This window comes from Lolium perenne, chromosome 7 (genome assembly GCF_019359855.2).
Source record: "Lolium perenne isolate Kyuss_39 chromosome 7, Kyuss_2.0, whole genome shotgun sequence".
Classification (NCBI taxonomy): domain Eukaryota; kingdom Viridiplantae; phylum Streptophyta; class Magnoliopsida; order Poales; family Poaceae; genus Lolium; species Lolium perenne.
The window spans coordinates 76,992,561-77,009,123 of NC_067250.2; the positions used below are offsets into that span (position 1 = coordinate 76,992,561).

At 47.1% G+C, this 16,563-nt stretch overlaps 2 protein-coding genes across 24 annotated transcripts; both read left to right on the top strand.

Annotated features, from left to right (window-relative positions):
- Positions 1-627: 627 nt before the first annotated feature.
- LOC127316978 (uncharacterized) lies at positions 628-7,220 on the top strand. 23 transcript variants are annotated; one of them, XM_071824558.1, is made up of 10 exons: positions 628-1,193; positions 1,293-1,370; positions 1,729-1,943; positions 2,216-2,410; positions 3,713-4,124; positions 5,231-5,288; positions 5,368-5,439; positions 5,517-5,635; positions 6,131-6,226; positions 6,349-7,220. In XM_071824558.1, exons 7-10 carry the CDS (start codon positions 5,398-5,400, stop codon positions 6,563-6,565), a joined length of 474 nt encoding a protein of 157 aa, XP_071680659.1. In that variant the 5' UTR covers positions 628-1,193; positions 1,293-1,370; positions 1,729-1,943; positions 2,216-2,410; positions 3,713-4,124; positions 5,231-5,288; positions 5,368-5,397; the 3' UTR covers positions 6,566-7,220. The 23 variants fall into 23 exon arrangements, 19 of the variants coding, with proteins under 19 accessions (XP_071680659.1, XP_071680655.1, XP_071680664.1 ...); XM_071824554.1 differs by having other exon boundaries at positions 3,713-3,851; positions 3,929-4,124; positions 5,231-5,439; XM_071824563.1 differs by having other exon boundaries at positions 1,729-1,804; positions 1,889-1,961; positions 5,231-5,439.
- A 3,836-nt stretch (positions 7,221-11,056) lies between these two features.
- On the top strand, positions 11,057-12,331 carry LOC127312962 (uncharacterized). The gene is made up of 2 exons (XM_051343511.2): positions 11,057-11,884; positions 11,978-12,331. Exons 1-2 carry the CDS (start codon positions 11,369-11,371, stop codon positions 12,251-12,253), a joined length of 792 nt encoding a protein of 263 aa, XP_051199471.1. The 5' UTR covers positions 11,057-11,368; the 3' UTR covers positions 12,254-12,331.
- The last annotated feature ends 4,232 nt before the right edge of the window (positions 12,332-16,563 follow it).

Below are 16,563 nucleotides of genomic sequence, written 5' to 3' on the forward strand. Positions count from 1 at the left end.
TGGTTCAATGCAAGCATGGCTGGGGCCCAGATCTTTTCGCGAGCGAAGTGCATTTATTTGGAGGAAACCTTGACCCAGCTACTGGTTTGGCGCGTGAAAAGAAAGAGTATGGCGCCGATCGAGGAGGCCGACTGCAGGTGTTTTCGGCCAGCTCACAGGTTCAAACTCGCGCTCTCTTCATGTCCTACATGTATGGTCAGCTGGCTCGTATAGATCCCAATACTTCCGCTTCCTCGCCACCGGCCGGTCCTTGATCCCGGGCTGTTGGCTCAGCTCCAATACGCCGTCGAGTATGGTCGGACGACGATCGACGAAGACGATTCCGGTGAGAGCGCACGCACGTACCAACGACAAGCCCGCGCATGTAAGCTCCAATACGCCGTCCAGTACTGGTACGACACGACGCCATGCTGGCGTGTCCAGGCGTGATTATTCCTAACACGGGCTTCTCGTCCGAGCCGTCGTCGACTAGCAAGTACGTAGTCATGGAAGCGTACGTACATCTGAAGGTATATATGATGCCCCCCATAGGGGGCCTCACAGCGATCCTCGCACGTGAGCCATCGGATCTTCCTTGCGACGAATTTCGGTCGTCCGTTTTTCTTCACTGTGACATATAAAAGCGGCAGCTCAAGTTAGAAACCCTAGCCGCCGCTGCCCAATCCCCTCACGCTTCGCCTCCTCTCCCAATCCCACCACGTCTCTCCTGCTCCTCCCTCCTCTCCCTTGGCAAGAAGACGAAGGGGGATCGGGAAACCCTAGCCGCCGGCCCCCAATCGTCGCACGTCCTCTCTCCCCAATCCCGTCGTCCTCCACTCCTCCCAATCCCGTCTCCCAGTTGTCCTCCTCAATCCCGTTGCTGCTCTCCCGTTACCACTTCCCTGGCTTTCTCTTCTTCTCATCCGTGAGCCTGTACGTGGTGGTGGAGATGCACAAGGCGTCGGTGCTGGAGATCGAGCCGCCGCCAACACCACATCTCCCCGGGCGAGCTCCTCGATGCCTCAACAGGGTTTGATTAGGCCGATATGGGCAGGGACAGGTGCAGCGGGCGGCGGCCGCAGGTGGACGATGGTAGCCGCCGTTGGTGGACGCACGATGGCAGAGGTGAAATCGAGCGCAGACCACGGACACAGCTTGGGGTTTGGGCGGCAACGCCCATCGAGCGACGATGAGCACGGCTGAATGAGGCCAACGTGAGCTTCTCCCAATCTCCATGTCCCTCTCCAAGCTTGTGTGATGTGTTCTATCTCCTTTATCTCTTTTTCTTTTCTTAACTTAATTACTGCGTTCAGGACCACGGGATTAGATTGGTTCTTGGGCGGCGACCCATGATTTGGGCGGCAGTTCGATGACGAGCACGGCTAGAGGAGGTGTGTTGTGCTCTGCCCCCTTTTTTTTCCGTTAAGATCTTCAAGAGCTCCAACAAAAAACATTGGATCTCTCATGCTATATCTGAAGATTAATACCTTTCCCTTTGAATAAGTACTACTAGCACTCCCCGTTAGCATCATGTATTCCTGTCTAGCAGTTGCTTTATGAATCTACCATTTTTTTCCCTTTTTAAGCTGACACTATATCCCTTGCGCGTTTGTTGTTCATTCACTGTAATGGACATGTGTGTTTTGATGTCTGAATATTACTATGCTGAAGCATCTGTCTATACATATTTATCTCTGCATTGCTTCTAGCTACCTGCAGCTTAACTTGGAACCTGGCCACCTGTTGCAGGAGAAGATGACCACTGGCGATGGAATTGCAATCGTTGCTCTGCTGATGTTCACCTCCTTCCTAAACACCCTTGCATGTGACTTACGGCTCATCGCTTGCTTCTCATTTCATTTACTGTGCCGTTGTCGATGATAAGTTCACTCTTCACTGATTTAAGCAGATGCCGTGGAGTTTGGTTCTTTGGCTCCCTCGGCCCCAAGCACTGTTTGCCTAAGGTTCCAACCTCTTGCACAGTTTAGTCTGCTGTAATCTTGCTCTCTTGCTCTGTTGGTTGTTTTTGTTCTTCTAAGTAAATGTAAGTTCTGATAAGGAAACAAAATTCTTGGTTGCATGTCACCAGAAAACTATTGTTTTGTACCAAATTCTTTTGGTTATATTTTCAAGTATTCATATTCTGCTTTAAAATCACACTTTTGCATTCCTGCTGTTACATATAGCTTAAATTCATAATATTAGCATGTGTGTCATGTCCATGCTCTTCCTGCAGGTATATATCGTATCAATCATTGTGTGGTGGCATGTCAATTTAGCTTATTATTTGATCGAGCTCGGCCTCCTTTGCACCCACTTCATCATGCACAATGCCTCATTGGCCATTCGGTTTGTGGTGTCTACCAATTGTATGATCCAGAAAGTAATGGAATATTAAGCTATTGGTGGATGGCCTTCTCAATCCTTCAGGGTATGAAACTATTTAGCCTCTTTGTTGCAGTTACACTGATTGGTAAGAGTTTAGGCCCTCTTCATCATGCATCCATGGTTAACTCTTAGTGCTGACAGTAAAGAAACTCAGTTTTATGTGTTACTAATAAACTACAATGCAAAGCAAATTTTATATAAATTTCAACGTTGCTATCTAGAATCTCTTGTACTTTGTCTAGATTTAGTATGGCATAATGGCATACAGACCATTTTGTCTTTGGTAGCGCTTTCACTGTCAAGTGTTATTTTATGAAAAGTTCAGAAAATGGTCTTTTTATCATATGAGCCGTGTTGAAAGAATGTCTTGGCTGGTTTCATATTTTTAATTTCACCTAACGCCTCCTTATCATATGATGCTTGGGGAATTTAATTCTTCTCTATGCTAGATGATCTTTCTCTGGTCATGGATGGAGGATTTTGTTTCTATGAGCTCCTGGAAATCAAAAGGATTATAGAAAATAAGTCCATTTTACATCAGGAATTATATAGTGCAATATTTGTAGATCATTTATGATGCTCTAGACATTCTTGTTTGTTGAGTGCGAATCCTTAAGTGGGAATCCTTAAGTTGCTTTAGAATTTCCAAGTGAAGGGGCTCTAATTCATATCTAAATTTCTCTGTGAGTTCACAATAATATTTGAATCTGATTTGGTTTTTTAAATAGTATTGTATGAAAATATATGTAGGGACAGAGCAGTTAGAGCAACTAATGGGAGTTTCAAACCTGATTTTTCGAACTAATGGTCGCTGCATTCACTTTTGTTCATCTTATGGTTGCATCTCAGTATCAGTTGTACTTCTATGATACCTCCTCTTGAGTTTACTTATCAAATTTAGTTCGTTTTTCATTCCTCATATCCAGCTATCTAAAACTTGAGCTCTTCAAAATGTGAGAGCTGGTTTCGCAACATCTTCTATTTTGTTTACTAAAGTCTGAATCATAGAGTGTGATGGTTATCTAATTTCTACCTTCTTTTTTGAAAGTTTCTACATACTATTTATAGTGTCATTAAGCAAATAAAATGTATTTGAAGCTAATTCAGATTTCTTGAAAGCTAAAACACAAATGTGGATTTTGGTGTTGTTTGAGATTCTTAGATTCACGGTTCTGCACGTCAGACCACAAATAGGGAATCTAATCCAAGTTAGTGTCGAAATCTCATATTCAATTACTAATCACATGTTATGGAATTAGTTTCCTAATTAAATTTTGAAACATCATATATATTTTTATAAGTAGCCCAGGAGACTTGAAAGCTTTGATTCTTCTTTGTCTTGCAGGGTGTTGGTTGTTCGAGTTTCGTGTGTCTAGCCATTGCAAAATGGTTTAACTTTAATGATTTTGTATATGTCTCCTCTGCATCCTCCTCAACCAAAGTACAAGACTAGTGTGGCTTCTCAAGGCAATCTGGTGGCCAGTGTAACCTTCTACTCCCTAACACACCGTCTCACCATCAATTTTGGCAGTGTATTATTGTCCAGCCAACAAATGGGCAGGCTCGAGGCCGTGGAAAATGCTGCGCCACACATGCCATTGGTATGTAGCAGCCAGCGATATCGAAAGCTTACAACTATGAAAAGCCTAGGAAGCTGTCTCAAGAGTGTTATCTCAAACAATGAGAAGGACAAACGGTTGAATGGGAAGGACAAGCAGCATAAAGAATTTACCAGCACTTGGAAACGCAACTAAAAGGTGAGCTTTCTTAATCAGTCAATGGCCTCTCCGCACATATCCTTTCTTCATGTATAAGAATCTGTAAGGTTTGTTAATTTTTGGAAAAGGTAGCTATGTAGCTGCTTGTCTTTAGTTTTCTCCAAAGCTTCCAGTACCATATCCCTAGCTTATATCAAATTATTTTGTTTTGTTTTGTTGGTGTTGTTTAGTCTGAAAAAATTCCTTAATTAGGCAGGATAACTAGCCCAAAGGTTTTGGATACTAGCTTTAGATTTTGGTACCTACGTGATGCATCGATAACTTATGCAGGGTATAAATATCATGGTAACCTTTGTTGTTCAATTCTAGGAATTGTTTATTTGATCATCACTCATGTATATGCACTGCTTGCTATTTCTGAAATTTATTAATTTCAGTCAACCACACCTTGCATGGGATAAACAACCAGATAAATGCATAAATTGTACCTGTGGGATTTGTTTGTGACCTCTGGTATGGAGAGGACCACCCCTTTTATTGTGAAAGAAAACCTGATTTTTTCGGCCTCAACAATGAGGATTACTGGTTTGGAATTTAGGCGATCGTTTCTTATTTCCTGAGAGACAAGAACACAAGAATATATATGGGGACACACTGACGTATGCATATGCATCGCCCGGCAGATTGAAATGTCTCTCTTGATCTGAGATGCATTTTGATGTTACTATTACTGAGCATTATCAAGATGTAGTTCCATACTTCCATCCTTCATGCGCTATCTGTGATGCAAATGCCATTACTTTATTATGCACTAACGTGACTCAGTTCCAAGCTTAATCAAGCCATCACTTTAATCCGTTCCTTTTGACCAGAGCAAGTGGCTATGCTGGGTGTCTTCAAATCTTGCGGAAGTTTTTTTTTCCATGCAAGTCAACGTATTTTTGATTTGCGTAGGATTAGACAAAGCCATAACTCCCTGACAGAACATTTTCTTGCGACTAATTTGCTCATAGACAGATGGGTGAATGCATTTTTAGTTAATTCCCGTTTAAAGTCCTATTGGTGCATTAGTATCTTATTGTACTACGATCAGTTAGCCATTTATTGGGTATACTGTTATCTCATTCCAGTCACTTGCATTACAGCGGTTTGAGGAGACCAGAATAAGGATCTTAATAATGTGCTTGCTTACTATCCACACAAGTAGGTATAATAAAAATTGGAGTTTATGGCTGGGTTTACCTGATGGCCTTGATATGGAGCTTTGCTGATGGTCTTGCGGAATAACTGAGTTACTTCTGAGTGATGATTTATGACTGATAGGTTTGTTCCCTTGCTGCAAAAAGAAGAAAAGGTAAATTGCTTGGTATTATGCCTTTTGTTTAGTATGGTTTTAGTTCCATAATGATAATTGGTTGTGTTTAACTGCAGCATCATTTCCCCTCACCGGAAAAATTGATAAAGGCACAATATTTGTATATCCGTGCAATCCAGCAATTGAAGCCACTCTTTGCCTCATCCATGAGAAGCACCAGAAACCATACATGGAGGTAAGTTATCTTGAATGCCACTTCTTTTAAATGCACCGTGACCAAAGTTTTGTCTTCCTGCCTTGGCATGCTACTGCCTTCATGATATCATCCGAAGATGTGAGGCCCCAGTCCTTTTCGCGCATTTTTATACCTATTTTTCAATGCATTCTAGATAGTGAAATTGTTCATGCTTATTCCCTCTTCTGAAAATTATGCCTTGGCATGGTACTGCATTGATGGCATCATCTGAAGATGAGAGGTCTTGGTCGTTATCATGCATTGTTTCATATATTTATCAATGCTTCTAGGCTATGACAATTGTGGACATTTGATCGGCATGTTGGGAAATTCATTCTGGTTGTCCCTATAGTTCATGATGTCTAAACTCTCTATTGATTCCCCTCTCCTATTAAAATACTACTCACTTTCTGGATTGTCAGTCACATATTGCTTTTGTTAAATAATCCGCGCGTTGGGAAATAGATTCTGATATTATTTGTTATTTATCTTCAGAAACTTAAACCGGCCATTTGAGATTTCAGTCATGTTCTGGAACTTGACTTCAATTGGGCAAAGAGTGGCTTCAATTGCTGGATTTATCAATGCTTTGTAGGAACTGATTATCACACTTTTTTTTTGTCTTCAGAAACTTTAATCGGGCATTTTAGATTTTAGTGATGTTCTGTGGAACTTCAATCACTCATGATTTCTGTTCATTTCATTTGTACAAGGTGCATGCAATTGGCTCGCATCAAGATCCCACCAACATTCATGACTGACGCCATGTTAGATGAGCTGCAACTTCACAGATTGACATATGCAGAACTACTGCGAGATGGCAACATGACCGTGACTGTGTCATTCTATCCATCAGTGCACATGATACATCAGAATCTTGGCCAAAAGTCTTTCACCAGCCATCCACAGAGCTCTTATATGAGCTGCTGACTGAGAACCAAACAATAATCTAGGATATTGAATAGAATGTCGCCTCAAGCTATGGAGGGCTCTAGCTACGATAGACTTAATAAAACACACTGTTCATGTATATCACCTCAAGCAAGTGGTCGACACGGGTCAGTAGATTAAACAACTTAGTAAAAAAGCTGAAGAAGATGCATAGCTATATTTAATGTTTCCTGCAGCAAGTGAATGACAAAGACAAGCAAATAAGGCAGTTTAGCAGGTTCTGAGATAATGTCAGAGATGATGTATGCAAGCCTGAGGAGGTAGACTATCTGGGAGAGATGGATCACAAATACAATCGTGGCTCGGTTCTTATTGGAGCTGACAAGAATGCATATTCAACAATTCAAAGCATCTAAGGAAATCTAGAAAGCAAATAAGTACATTTCCTACAACTTGAACTTCAACCCCACTGAAGATGATCAGTTCTCCGGAAGGAGTGCACTTGTGATGAGTTGCACCTATATTTTGCTCCATGCAACGGTTGGTTAACGTTAACTTCTGTGTTGTTTTTACATATAACTTCTACCCCTATTATTTACAGCATTATGTGCATAACGCAGCCTGGCTTTATTTTCGCATAGAAAACTTATGTACCTAAAACATTATTTATGTTATGGATGTATGTTATGTCTCAGACTGGATCACCGGTAGCTGCTCATATTTTCATGTTTCCTCTGGCGTCTGTATGCCAACTGACTTTTGATTGCCTAACCTTTGAGTTTTTCTGATCCGCTTAGCTATGTTATACTTTTTGCCCGTTAGTAAGTTTGGGTGAGTTAGCACATATTTATTGTGAACCTATTAGAATTATAATTACCTCTCAAGTATATGTCTATAGATAATTTGAACTTTGTTATCTTGATGCGTTTGATATTAAACCAGTACAAAACGTATCATCATTTTTTGACCTTATTTCTATTGTTGTTTTACAAAATGTAAATTGGCGCAAATTTCACGGGATCGTGCGCCAAGGCGCACATCTAAATCTAGTACGGTGAAAGCATGAGCCTCCAGGCTCCGGTGCCTTTTCTTCCGTGTGTATCCAAAATTGGAATGGATATGTAGACATGCTAATGGAGCCCACTCCATTACGTACATGCAGTCGTTGGATATGTTAAGAAAGCATGCTGGTTTGGAGGAATCGATGTGTTTTTTCTTTGCCTTGCATGACTCACTGTTGGAGATTCCTTTTCAGGCCAAGACACTCACATAGTCACATGCAACGATGGGGTTTTCAGAATGCTGACATACTCACAGAGAAACAAACGGGGTTAGACACGCGTCAATCTCTCTATGCGTGCGTACCTATACATCTGCTCACCGGAGTTCATTCGTATGGAGAAGAGTTGCAGGACGTATGGTACGCACATCGTGACTTAAACCTGGGTAAAAATACATGTGTCTATGTGTGCTTGTGAGAGATCTCTCGACCGATGCTAGGGTTCGCCGCGCTCTTTGCCCCCCGCCGAACCAAAAAGGGAGTCCCATTCCCTGGTGCCAGAATCCATGACACGACAGGCCTAGAGATTCGGGTTTGGAGTGGTGCTGTGACGACGAGGGTTTGTCCTTGGGCGCCGGAGAGACGGCACCGGTGTGCAGGGAAGGGGAGGAGGGCTTTATCTGCTTGTGGGCCTTGGGGAACGGGCTCAAAGCCCTCCTCACCGGTATAGAACCTATATTTTCTCGGCTTTTGATCTGCAGGACAATTTCAGCTGTGCTGACTAAGACCATCGCTAGTAGTACCCCTAAACTCTCAAACCCTCAAACCAGTTCAAGGGTTGAGAATGAGCATTTTTTTGGTAGTTTTAGAGGTTGAAAAACAGAGTGGGTTTGAGGGTTCTAGTCTTTGCCCCAACCCCAACCCTTCTAATTGTCATATGACATATCACAATTATCACTAGAAAAACACAAACAACATTGAAACAACTAGGAAATGAAAATCATTGATGCATGGTTTAATAGTTTACATCACAAAATCATCATCTTCCACGTCTCATCGGCACTGTCACCAAAAAGTTGCACCTCGGCGCCATCTCCTCCACACCGCCATCGCCTCAAGCACCTCCATAGGCGCCGGTAGTGGAGTTCTCCACACCGCCATCGCCACCACAACTCATCGGAGTGTCACCTCGAAGAGTAGAGGACGCACCACGAAGTAGCCTCTTCCTCTCGGCGATGTCCTCCTTGGTCTCCTTCCACCACGCCAATTGGTCTTCATCCATGTCCTTTTTGCACATCATCATGTGCTCCTTCTCCTTGGCCATGATCTCTTTCCATGTCTTTGCTTCCTTGAGCTTGAGCATCCTCTCCTCCATATCGGCCTTGCGCTTCGCTTGTTCACGTCGTGCTTCAACTTGTGCAAGCTTCACCTCTTTCTTCTTCTCGGTGATAAGAAGCTTTGTCTCCAATGTCTTCATTGTCAATGTCTCCCTAGACTTCATCATTTGCTCCATCTTCTCTCTTAAGCTTGACGCCTCTCCTTCCATCTTGATCCTTAGCTTTGCCTTCTTGGTTCCCTCGGGCTTGCACAAGTTCCTTTCCTCCTCATCACTATCATCCATCCTAAGCATTGCCGCCTTCTTGGGTGCGGTCTCTTGATCCCTCAACTTCCACTTGTCAAAAGTTTGAAGAATTGCCCAAGCATGCTTAAATGGGAATGATTTGCCCTTGGAAGCGGGCATCTCCTTGTACCTCAAACCGACAATTGTCTCCTACAAATCCACCAATAGCATAGTAAACAAACATAAGAACCCAACAATGCATAGAAAATAAAAAATGAGCACATATGTACTCACATAGTCACTCTCAACGCATCCACTAGGCGGTGCATTCATCACTTGGTCCATTGCCGCACTCCAACGAGCACAACACGACTTCATCAACTCCCATCGGCCTTGAAGCAACCGGTATGAACGAGAGATGTACCCACTGGTCTTCGGCTTGATCTTGCAATAGGTGTCTTCTATGCGTTGCCAATATCGTTTACCGGTTTGATCAGAACCCATGCTTGCATCCATCCCCACATTTGCCCAAGCATGAACCAAGAGAATATCTTCAGCCTCGGTATAGTTTGTCGAGCACGGGGTGGAGCGGCCAACGGAGGTGAACGTCTCCTCCTCTATCTCGGTCACCTCCTCATCATCACCCTCTTCCTCCTCGCCATCACCCTCTTCCTCCTCCTCACCACCAAACCCAAAAGACTCGAGAGGAGCAACCCCGATGTCCACCTCCGCGTCTTGGAGAAGCCCCATGAATGATGTTGCGGGATTATTATCAAGCACCTCGTGCACGACGGGCGGCGTGTCGGCGATCACGGGCGTGGGAGCAGTGGGCTTTCTTCCGGGCGGTTGTCTTCTTCCCGGCCGGCTTGGCGGCCGCACCCTTGGGCCCAAGCGACGGGCGTTTGGGCGGCGCCTTTCTCGGCGGCTTCGCCGGGGCGACGGGGCCGGGCGACGGGCGGGGCGGCCGGACGTGTCGGCCGCGCACGCCGCTTTTCTCCGACGTGCGTCGCGACCACCGTCGAGGCGACTTGCGCCTCGCGGCGGCGGCGCGGGACGGCGGAGGTCGGGCGCGGCGCGGACGGAGGCGGGGGCGACGGGGCCGGCCGTGGGCCGGACGGAGAGGGGCGGCGCCGATCGAGGCGGAGCGGGGGCGCTGTCGCCATGGCCGGTGGAGGCGGGCGACGGCGCGCAGCGACGGCGGACGGCGGGCGGGCGACGGACGAGCGGCGGCAGCCTGGCGGGCGGCGGGGCGGCGGGAGGCGCGGATCCGCGGCGGGGAGCTCGCGGCGGCCGCCAGGAGTCGAGGGAGGCGGGCGGCGGCCGGAATCGCGGCCGGCGGCGCGGGGTGGGAGGTTGGGGATGGGAAATTTCCCTCCCGCGCGACGAGGAAGAGGAGTGTGGGTTGGGTGCAGTTTGGCCTCCCCCACCCTCACTTCTACAGGTTGAAATCGTGTTTGAGGGTTGGACCTCTAAATTTTTTTGAGGGTTTAGGGGTTCTAGTCTACGCGTTTTTTCTCTCGCAAACTGTAAAAAAGCAGTTATTTTTTAGGATTTGAGGGTTTAGGGGTACTACTAGTGATGCTCTAAGAGCATGTCTAATGTAACCCTCAAACCGGTCGACCCTCAAAATAATCGCCGCTTTGAGGGTTGAGGCAAAAACGGCGCAGATCGTAGCCCTCAAAACTCAGAACCCTCAAAAAATTGGGTGTCGAACCCTCAACTTGGACCCCAACCTGCAGCAGTGAGGGTTCGTAGCAAATTTCTAGGTCGAGCCCTCACCCGGTCAAACCCCACGCGCGCGAGGGATTTTTCCCAACTGCTCCCGCCCCCGCCCCTTCCGTTCGCGCCGCCGGCGCCCGCCGCCGTCCCTGCTGCTGGCCATGGAGGCCGGCCAGCCCCCGGCAACCCTCTCCGCGCCGCCCGCCGCCGTCCTCGCCCGGCCCCGCCCCAACGCGCCCGCTCGCCTCGGCCCCGCCCCGCGCCTCGACCGATGGCGCGGTGGCGGCGATGGTCGCCGTGACCCACGTCGGGCAAAAACGGAGGAGGACGGGCACCCACCTCCTGCCGGCGACCCCCCCGCGCCGCCCGCACCCGTCCCTGCCCCCAAGAAGGCCAAACCGGATGGGAAGCCGGCGAAACCGCCCGCGCCCCCAAGCCGGCTCCCGCGCGCAAGGAGAAGCAGCTCGCAAGGAGGAAGAAGGGGGCGGACCGGCCACCTCCACCAGCGAGCACGCCCGGTCCAACGCCGCCAACCGCCACCACCACCGACGTGCTCGATGAAATGTCCGCCCCAACCGTGTCATTTAGTGCATTGCTCAACAACGCAGAGGTGAACATCGGGGATCCTCCACTTGATTCCTTCGACTACCATGTTGAGGAGCCGGCGGTTGAGGAGGCCGGTGTGGAGGAGGATGAGGAGGAGGAGGAGGAGGAAGATGAAGATGAAGATGAAGATGTCACCGAGATCGGAGAGGAAATGTTTGAAGCGGGAGGTGGTGCTCGAAGGCCAATTCGCACGGCGAACTACACGGAGGTTGAGGATGTCCTTTTGGTGAAGGCTTGGTCGCAAGTGGGCTTGGATGCGGTCACCGGCACCGATCAAACCGGGAAACGTTATTGGCAACGCATTGAGGACAGGTATTGCAAGCTCAAACCCAAGACTGCCACATTGAGAGCTCGTTCTTACCGATCGCTTCAAGGCCGGTGGGACTTGATGAAGCCCGCTTGTGCTCTTTGGAGTGTGGCTATGGATCAAGTGAGGGATCAACCCCTAAGTGGTTGTGTTGAGAGTGATTATGTGAGTACAAATATCATGCTTTATTTACTTGTTGGTTCATGCTATATTTACTTGTTGGTTCATGCTATATTTACTTGTTGGTTCATGTCTTAGGAGAAATATGCCGATTTGAGGTACAAGGACATGGCCGGTTCCAAGGGCAAATCCTTCCCATTCAAGCATTGTTGGGCATTGCTCCAACATCTTGACAAATGGAAATTGAGGGATCAAGAGAGTGCACCGAAGAAATCGGATATGCTCAAAATGGATGATAGGGATGAAGAAGGAAGAAACCGTGACAAGCCCGAGGGAACCAAGAAGGCAAAAGAGAGGATGAAGTTGGTGAAAGGATCGTATGCCGCACCTAGAGGGGGGGTGAATAGGTGCTAACCAATTTTTAGTTCTTTTTCAATTTAGGCTTGACACAAAAAGTAAATTCTCTAGATATGCAACTAAGTGAATTTACCTATATGACAAGGTTATCAACTAGGCAAGATATAGCTACGCAATATATAAGAGATAGAGTGGGATAGAGGTAACCGAGAGTGGAGCACGCGATGACACGGAGATGATTCCCGTAGTTCCCTTCCTTTGCAAGAAGGTACGTCTACGTTTGGAGGAGTGTGGTTGCTACGAAAGCCAAACCAACAGCCACGAAGGCTTCACTCAGATCTCCGGTGAGCAACGCCACGAAGGCCTAGCCCACTTCCACTAAGGGATTTCCTCGAGGCGGAAACCGGGCCTTTACAAGGTTCTTGGGGCACACATCCACAACCAAATTGGAGGCTCCCAAATCTGTTACAACACAACAAATCAACAAGCATACATCAACAACAATCACTAGGGATCCAAAGAGGAACACTAGCAAGGGGGCCCTCAAGCATAAGAGGGGGAAATGAAAAACGCTTCGGTGAGGATGTAGATCGGGGTCTTCTCCGTCGATTCTCCAAAGCACAAGGGATTTGGATGGTTGAGGAAGGAGATCCGATGGATTTGATGTTCTTGGTGGCTCAACAATGGTGTATCTCTTTTTTAGAAGGGGAATGAGCAACCCTAGCTCAATGGAGAAGAAGCCCTTAAAAAGGGGCAGCTGATTCGGCCGTTGGAGAGCTGGGGAGGGGTGGCCGGTAGTACCGGCGAGCTTGGGCCGGTACTACCGGACTTAGGTGCTCGCGCGAGGCCAGCCGGGGGCGGCCACGTGGCCAGGAGGGCCCGGTCCGGGGGGGGAGGCCGGAGCCTCCGGCCCGGGGTACCGGCCGTGGTACCGCCGGGTGCCCCAACCCCCCTGGAAACATCCAGTGTTGCTCGCCGCGCCTCCGGTACCATGGGCGGTACCATGGCCGGAGCCTCCGGCCGTGGCCAGGCCGGTGGTACCGCCCAGGGCCCCCGCTCCTTCTTCTCTTCCTTTCCTTTTCTCTTTCTCTTCTCCTTCTCTTTTCTTTCTTTCTTCTTCTCTTTCTTTTCTCTTCCAATATCTTGCATACTCTTCACTTTTTGAGCATCTAGAGATTGTAATGACCTACAAATCTTATAAACCGAAATGATCATATATTATCATTGTCATCAACACCAAAACTACATATAATATGAGATATGATCTTTCAATCTCCCCCTTTTTGGTTTCTTGATGACAATATAAGATTTGCAAAAGAAGAGAGTATTTGAGCAGAGAGAGTATAAGATTTGCATAAAAGGCTCCCCCTAGACATGTGCATCTAATAGAATTAACATATGAATGATAGGCACATAATCTAGGATCAAACTACTCAAGAAAATATGAATCACCAACAAGTGCAAAGATGCTTAGTAAGCAAATAAATTCATCACTTGAAGAGAGGAGAGACAACCATATGTGAGTAAAGACTAGTGTTGAGTTTAGAGATCATACCACATGAAGTTCACTTAGTCTTTACCATAGATAGATAGATAGATAATTTCTCATACATAAATAGATAGCCCCTATGTCTCACACACATAGATAAGGTGCATAAAACAAGATAAGTAGTTCTCAACAATAGATAACCATAAGTCACAAGCATAAAAAGTCAAAGAAAACGCAAGCTTGTGACTTCCCATGCAAATCCCGAACCTAATAGAACTCTTCTCCCCCTTTGACATCAAGATGCCAAAAAGGTTGAAGAGCGATGCTACCGTCCCTAGCCATCAAGGAAGTCCTCGGCAACATCGGAGTCGACATCATAGGAGGGACCATCCTCGCCATCAGACCACTGGCTATGAGCAGAAATCCACTGAGGCTTCGGAAGGATATTCTCTTCAGATCCTGGAGGAGACACTTCCACACCAAGCTTTGCCATGATGCTCTTCTGACGGCGTCGAGCTTTCTTCTCTGCCACATAGGCGTCATACATGCGCTCCTGAATATCCAGCTGGAGACAGAAGGTCTTCTTTACCTTGATCTTGAGTTTGGTGTACCAAGAGGGCTCGAGCATGGGATCATATGCGGAGTGAGCCGGAGGCCCCCCAAGGGCCATATGAGGAGTAAAACCATCAATGAGTCTAATGTGAGCAAACCGGCGATCAGCGCGAGGATCTGCAGGACTCGCCGGAGGAGGGGCTGAGGCAGAAGGTGCTGCTGAGGCAGAAGGAGCTGCAGGGGCTGAGGTAGAAGCTAGGAGCTCATGATCTTTGATAAGAAGGTTCTTGCGTTTATGAACAGTGAGTGTGGAAAATGGTTCCAGAATGGCACCCTCAAACTTCTGACGCCACACCTCAGAAATAAGCTTCATGATGAAAGGACCAAAGGCAGGAGACCTCTTCTCAACCATACGCAGGAAGATCTGGTTCCACAGGCAATCCATGACATCCATCTTCACACCCTTGCCCTTGCGGAGATGAGTTTGAAGCATCAAGTCAATGACAAAAGAATGGATCTCATCAACATTACCCACTTTGACGGCAACAGTCTCACGGTAGATGCGAAGCATAATATCATAGACGGGTTGGAGACCGGAAGTGAATCCAAGCTTGCATCGACCGGGCATATAGAGCGGCTCAAGAACATCCTTGGTGCTAGCATTAGTCTGCCCATGAAACCTCCAACCACTATCAGTGTCATGTTCACAATCTTCCGGAATAGGATAGCCAAGAATCTGTCCAAATGTGCTCCAAGTGGTAGTGAGTACCACATCACGAGTCATCCAAGTGATGGAGCGAGCATCATCCTCATGAAAATAAACTGTGGCAAAGAACTGAGTCACAAGGTAAGGATCATAGTTGCATTGGAAAGTCATAATGGGAAGCAACCCAAACTCCTCGCAAATACCAAGAGCTTCATGAAAGTAGGCATCCTTCTGCAAATGGTCAATGTTGATATACCGTTGATCAACCACCTTCACCTTGTTGGGAGGATAGACTTCATTGAATATGCGTTCTTGCACCTCGGTGTAGAAGTGGCGGTTGTGGGTGCGAGAAGACCGAGGCCCCAAATAGGGATTAGCGGTGCGAATAGCCATGTATGCATGAAGGCGGACGCTGCCATAGGACTCAATAGCCTTTTTCCCTTTCTTTTTATTTGCCAAAGAAGCACCACGCGCAGTGGTGGCACGGGGTAACACTTCATCTTGTTCAACAAACTCATCCTCAAGGGGCGGATCCCCTCTCCTCTTCCGACTAGTACCTGTGAAATAGACGAACAGAGCCGAGGGAAATTTGGGATAAGGGCACAAGCTCATCTCAACTTAACAAAATTTTGACCCAAAATACACATGCATGATGAGGGAAAAAAAATGAGGCCACACACAATGGGTAGAAAAAAAAGAGCTACAAAGTAGAGGTTAACGGTGCTACATACTAGAGGGCATAGATCAGCAATAGATACAACCTCTAAGAGTAAGATTTAGCCAAAAATCTAAGCATGTAGTACCACGAACCAACACACATGTGAGCCAAAAATGCGAGCAAAATACATGGGGGGAGAGGCTAATACCGGGAGCCATGGCGGAGGAGGGGTGGGGGAAGGCTCCCACGGAGCCGATCCGGCCGGAGATGGCCGGAGAGTGGCCGGGGGAGCAAGGGGCCGGCAGGGGCGGCCGGGCGGCAGAGAGAATGGGAGCAGGGAGGAGGGGGCGAGTGGGGAGGGTTGGGGAGCGTGGCTCGACCCGCCCGCTCAAGGAGGCACCGGCCCGAGGCCGGCGGGCAGAGTACCGGCTGTGCCTCAGCGGTACTACCGGCCTGGTCAGGCCCGGGTCGGCCAGCCTCCGCCCCCGATTTTTTTTTTTTTTTTTTTTTTGTAGGCTGTTTTAAACAAAATCCTCCCCTTTTTTTGTAGGCTGTTTTAAACAAAATCCTCCCCTTTTTTTTGTAGGCTGTTTTAAACAAAATCCTCCCCTTTTTTTGTAAAGACACTCTCTTTAAAACAAACAATTTTGATATGCATTTTTTGAGACGAGCTTGTGCAAGATATAGAATGTTTTAGAGGTGAGAGAATGGCTTAGGTTGGACACAAAGAGAGGTAAGGTAATATGAACTCAAGTTTGCAAGGAGCAAATCAATAGAAACCAAACATTGAGCCAATTCCCCTAAAAACAAAAGATAGGCAAATGAAGTCCAATAAAGATCCAAATTACTCCAACTCTTCATAGAGAAGAGTGTGGTGGCCTAGGCCACCATATATGAGTGTTATGGTATGGCACCGCGAAGATATATCTTGGGCCCAAAAACCACTACTCATCATTGAAGCT

Bases quoted from the DNA above. Each gene is read 5' to 3' on its own strand.
- LOC127312962 (XM_051343511.2), top strand. From the start codon at position 11,369: ATGTCCGCCCCAACCGTGTCATTTAGTGCATTGCTCAACAACGCAGAG. The intron at 11,885-11,977 runs GTGAGTACAAAT...TTCATGTCTTAG, and splicing joins GTTGTGTTGAGAGTGATTAT to GAGAAATATGCCGATTTGAG.
- LOC127316978 (XM_071824556.1), top strand. From the start codon at position 5,398: ATGACTGATAGGTTTGTTCCCTTGCTGCAAAAAGAAGAAAAG. The intron at 5,440-5,516 runs GTAAATTGCTTG...GTTTAACTGCAG, and splicing joins TGCTGCAAAAAGAAGAAAAG to CATCATTTCCCCTCACCGGA. The intron at 6,227-6,348 runs GTAGGAACTGAT...CATTTGTACAAG, and splicing joins GCTGGATTTATCAATGCTTT to GTGCATGCAATTGGCTCGCA.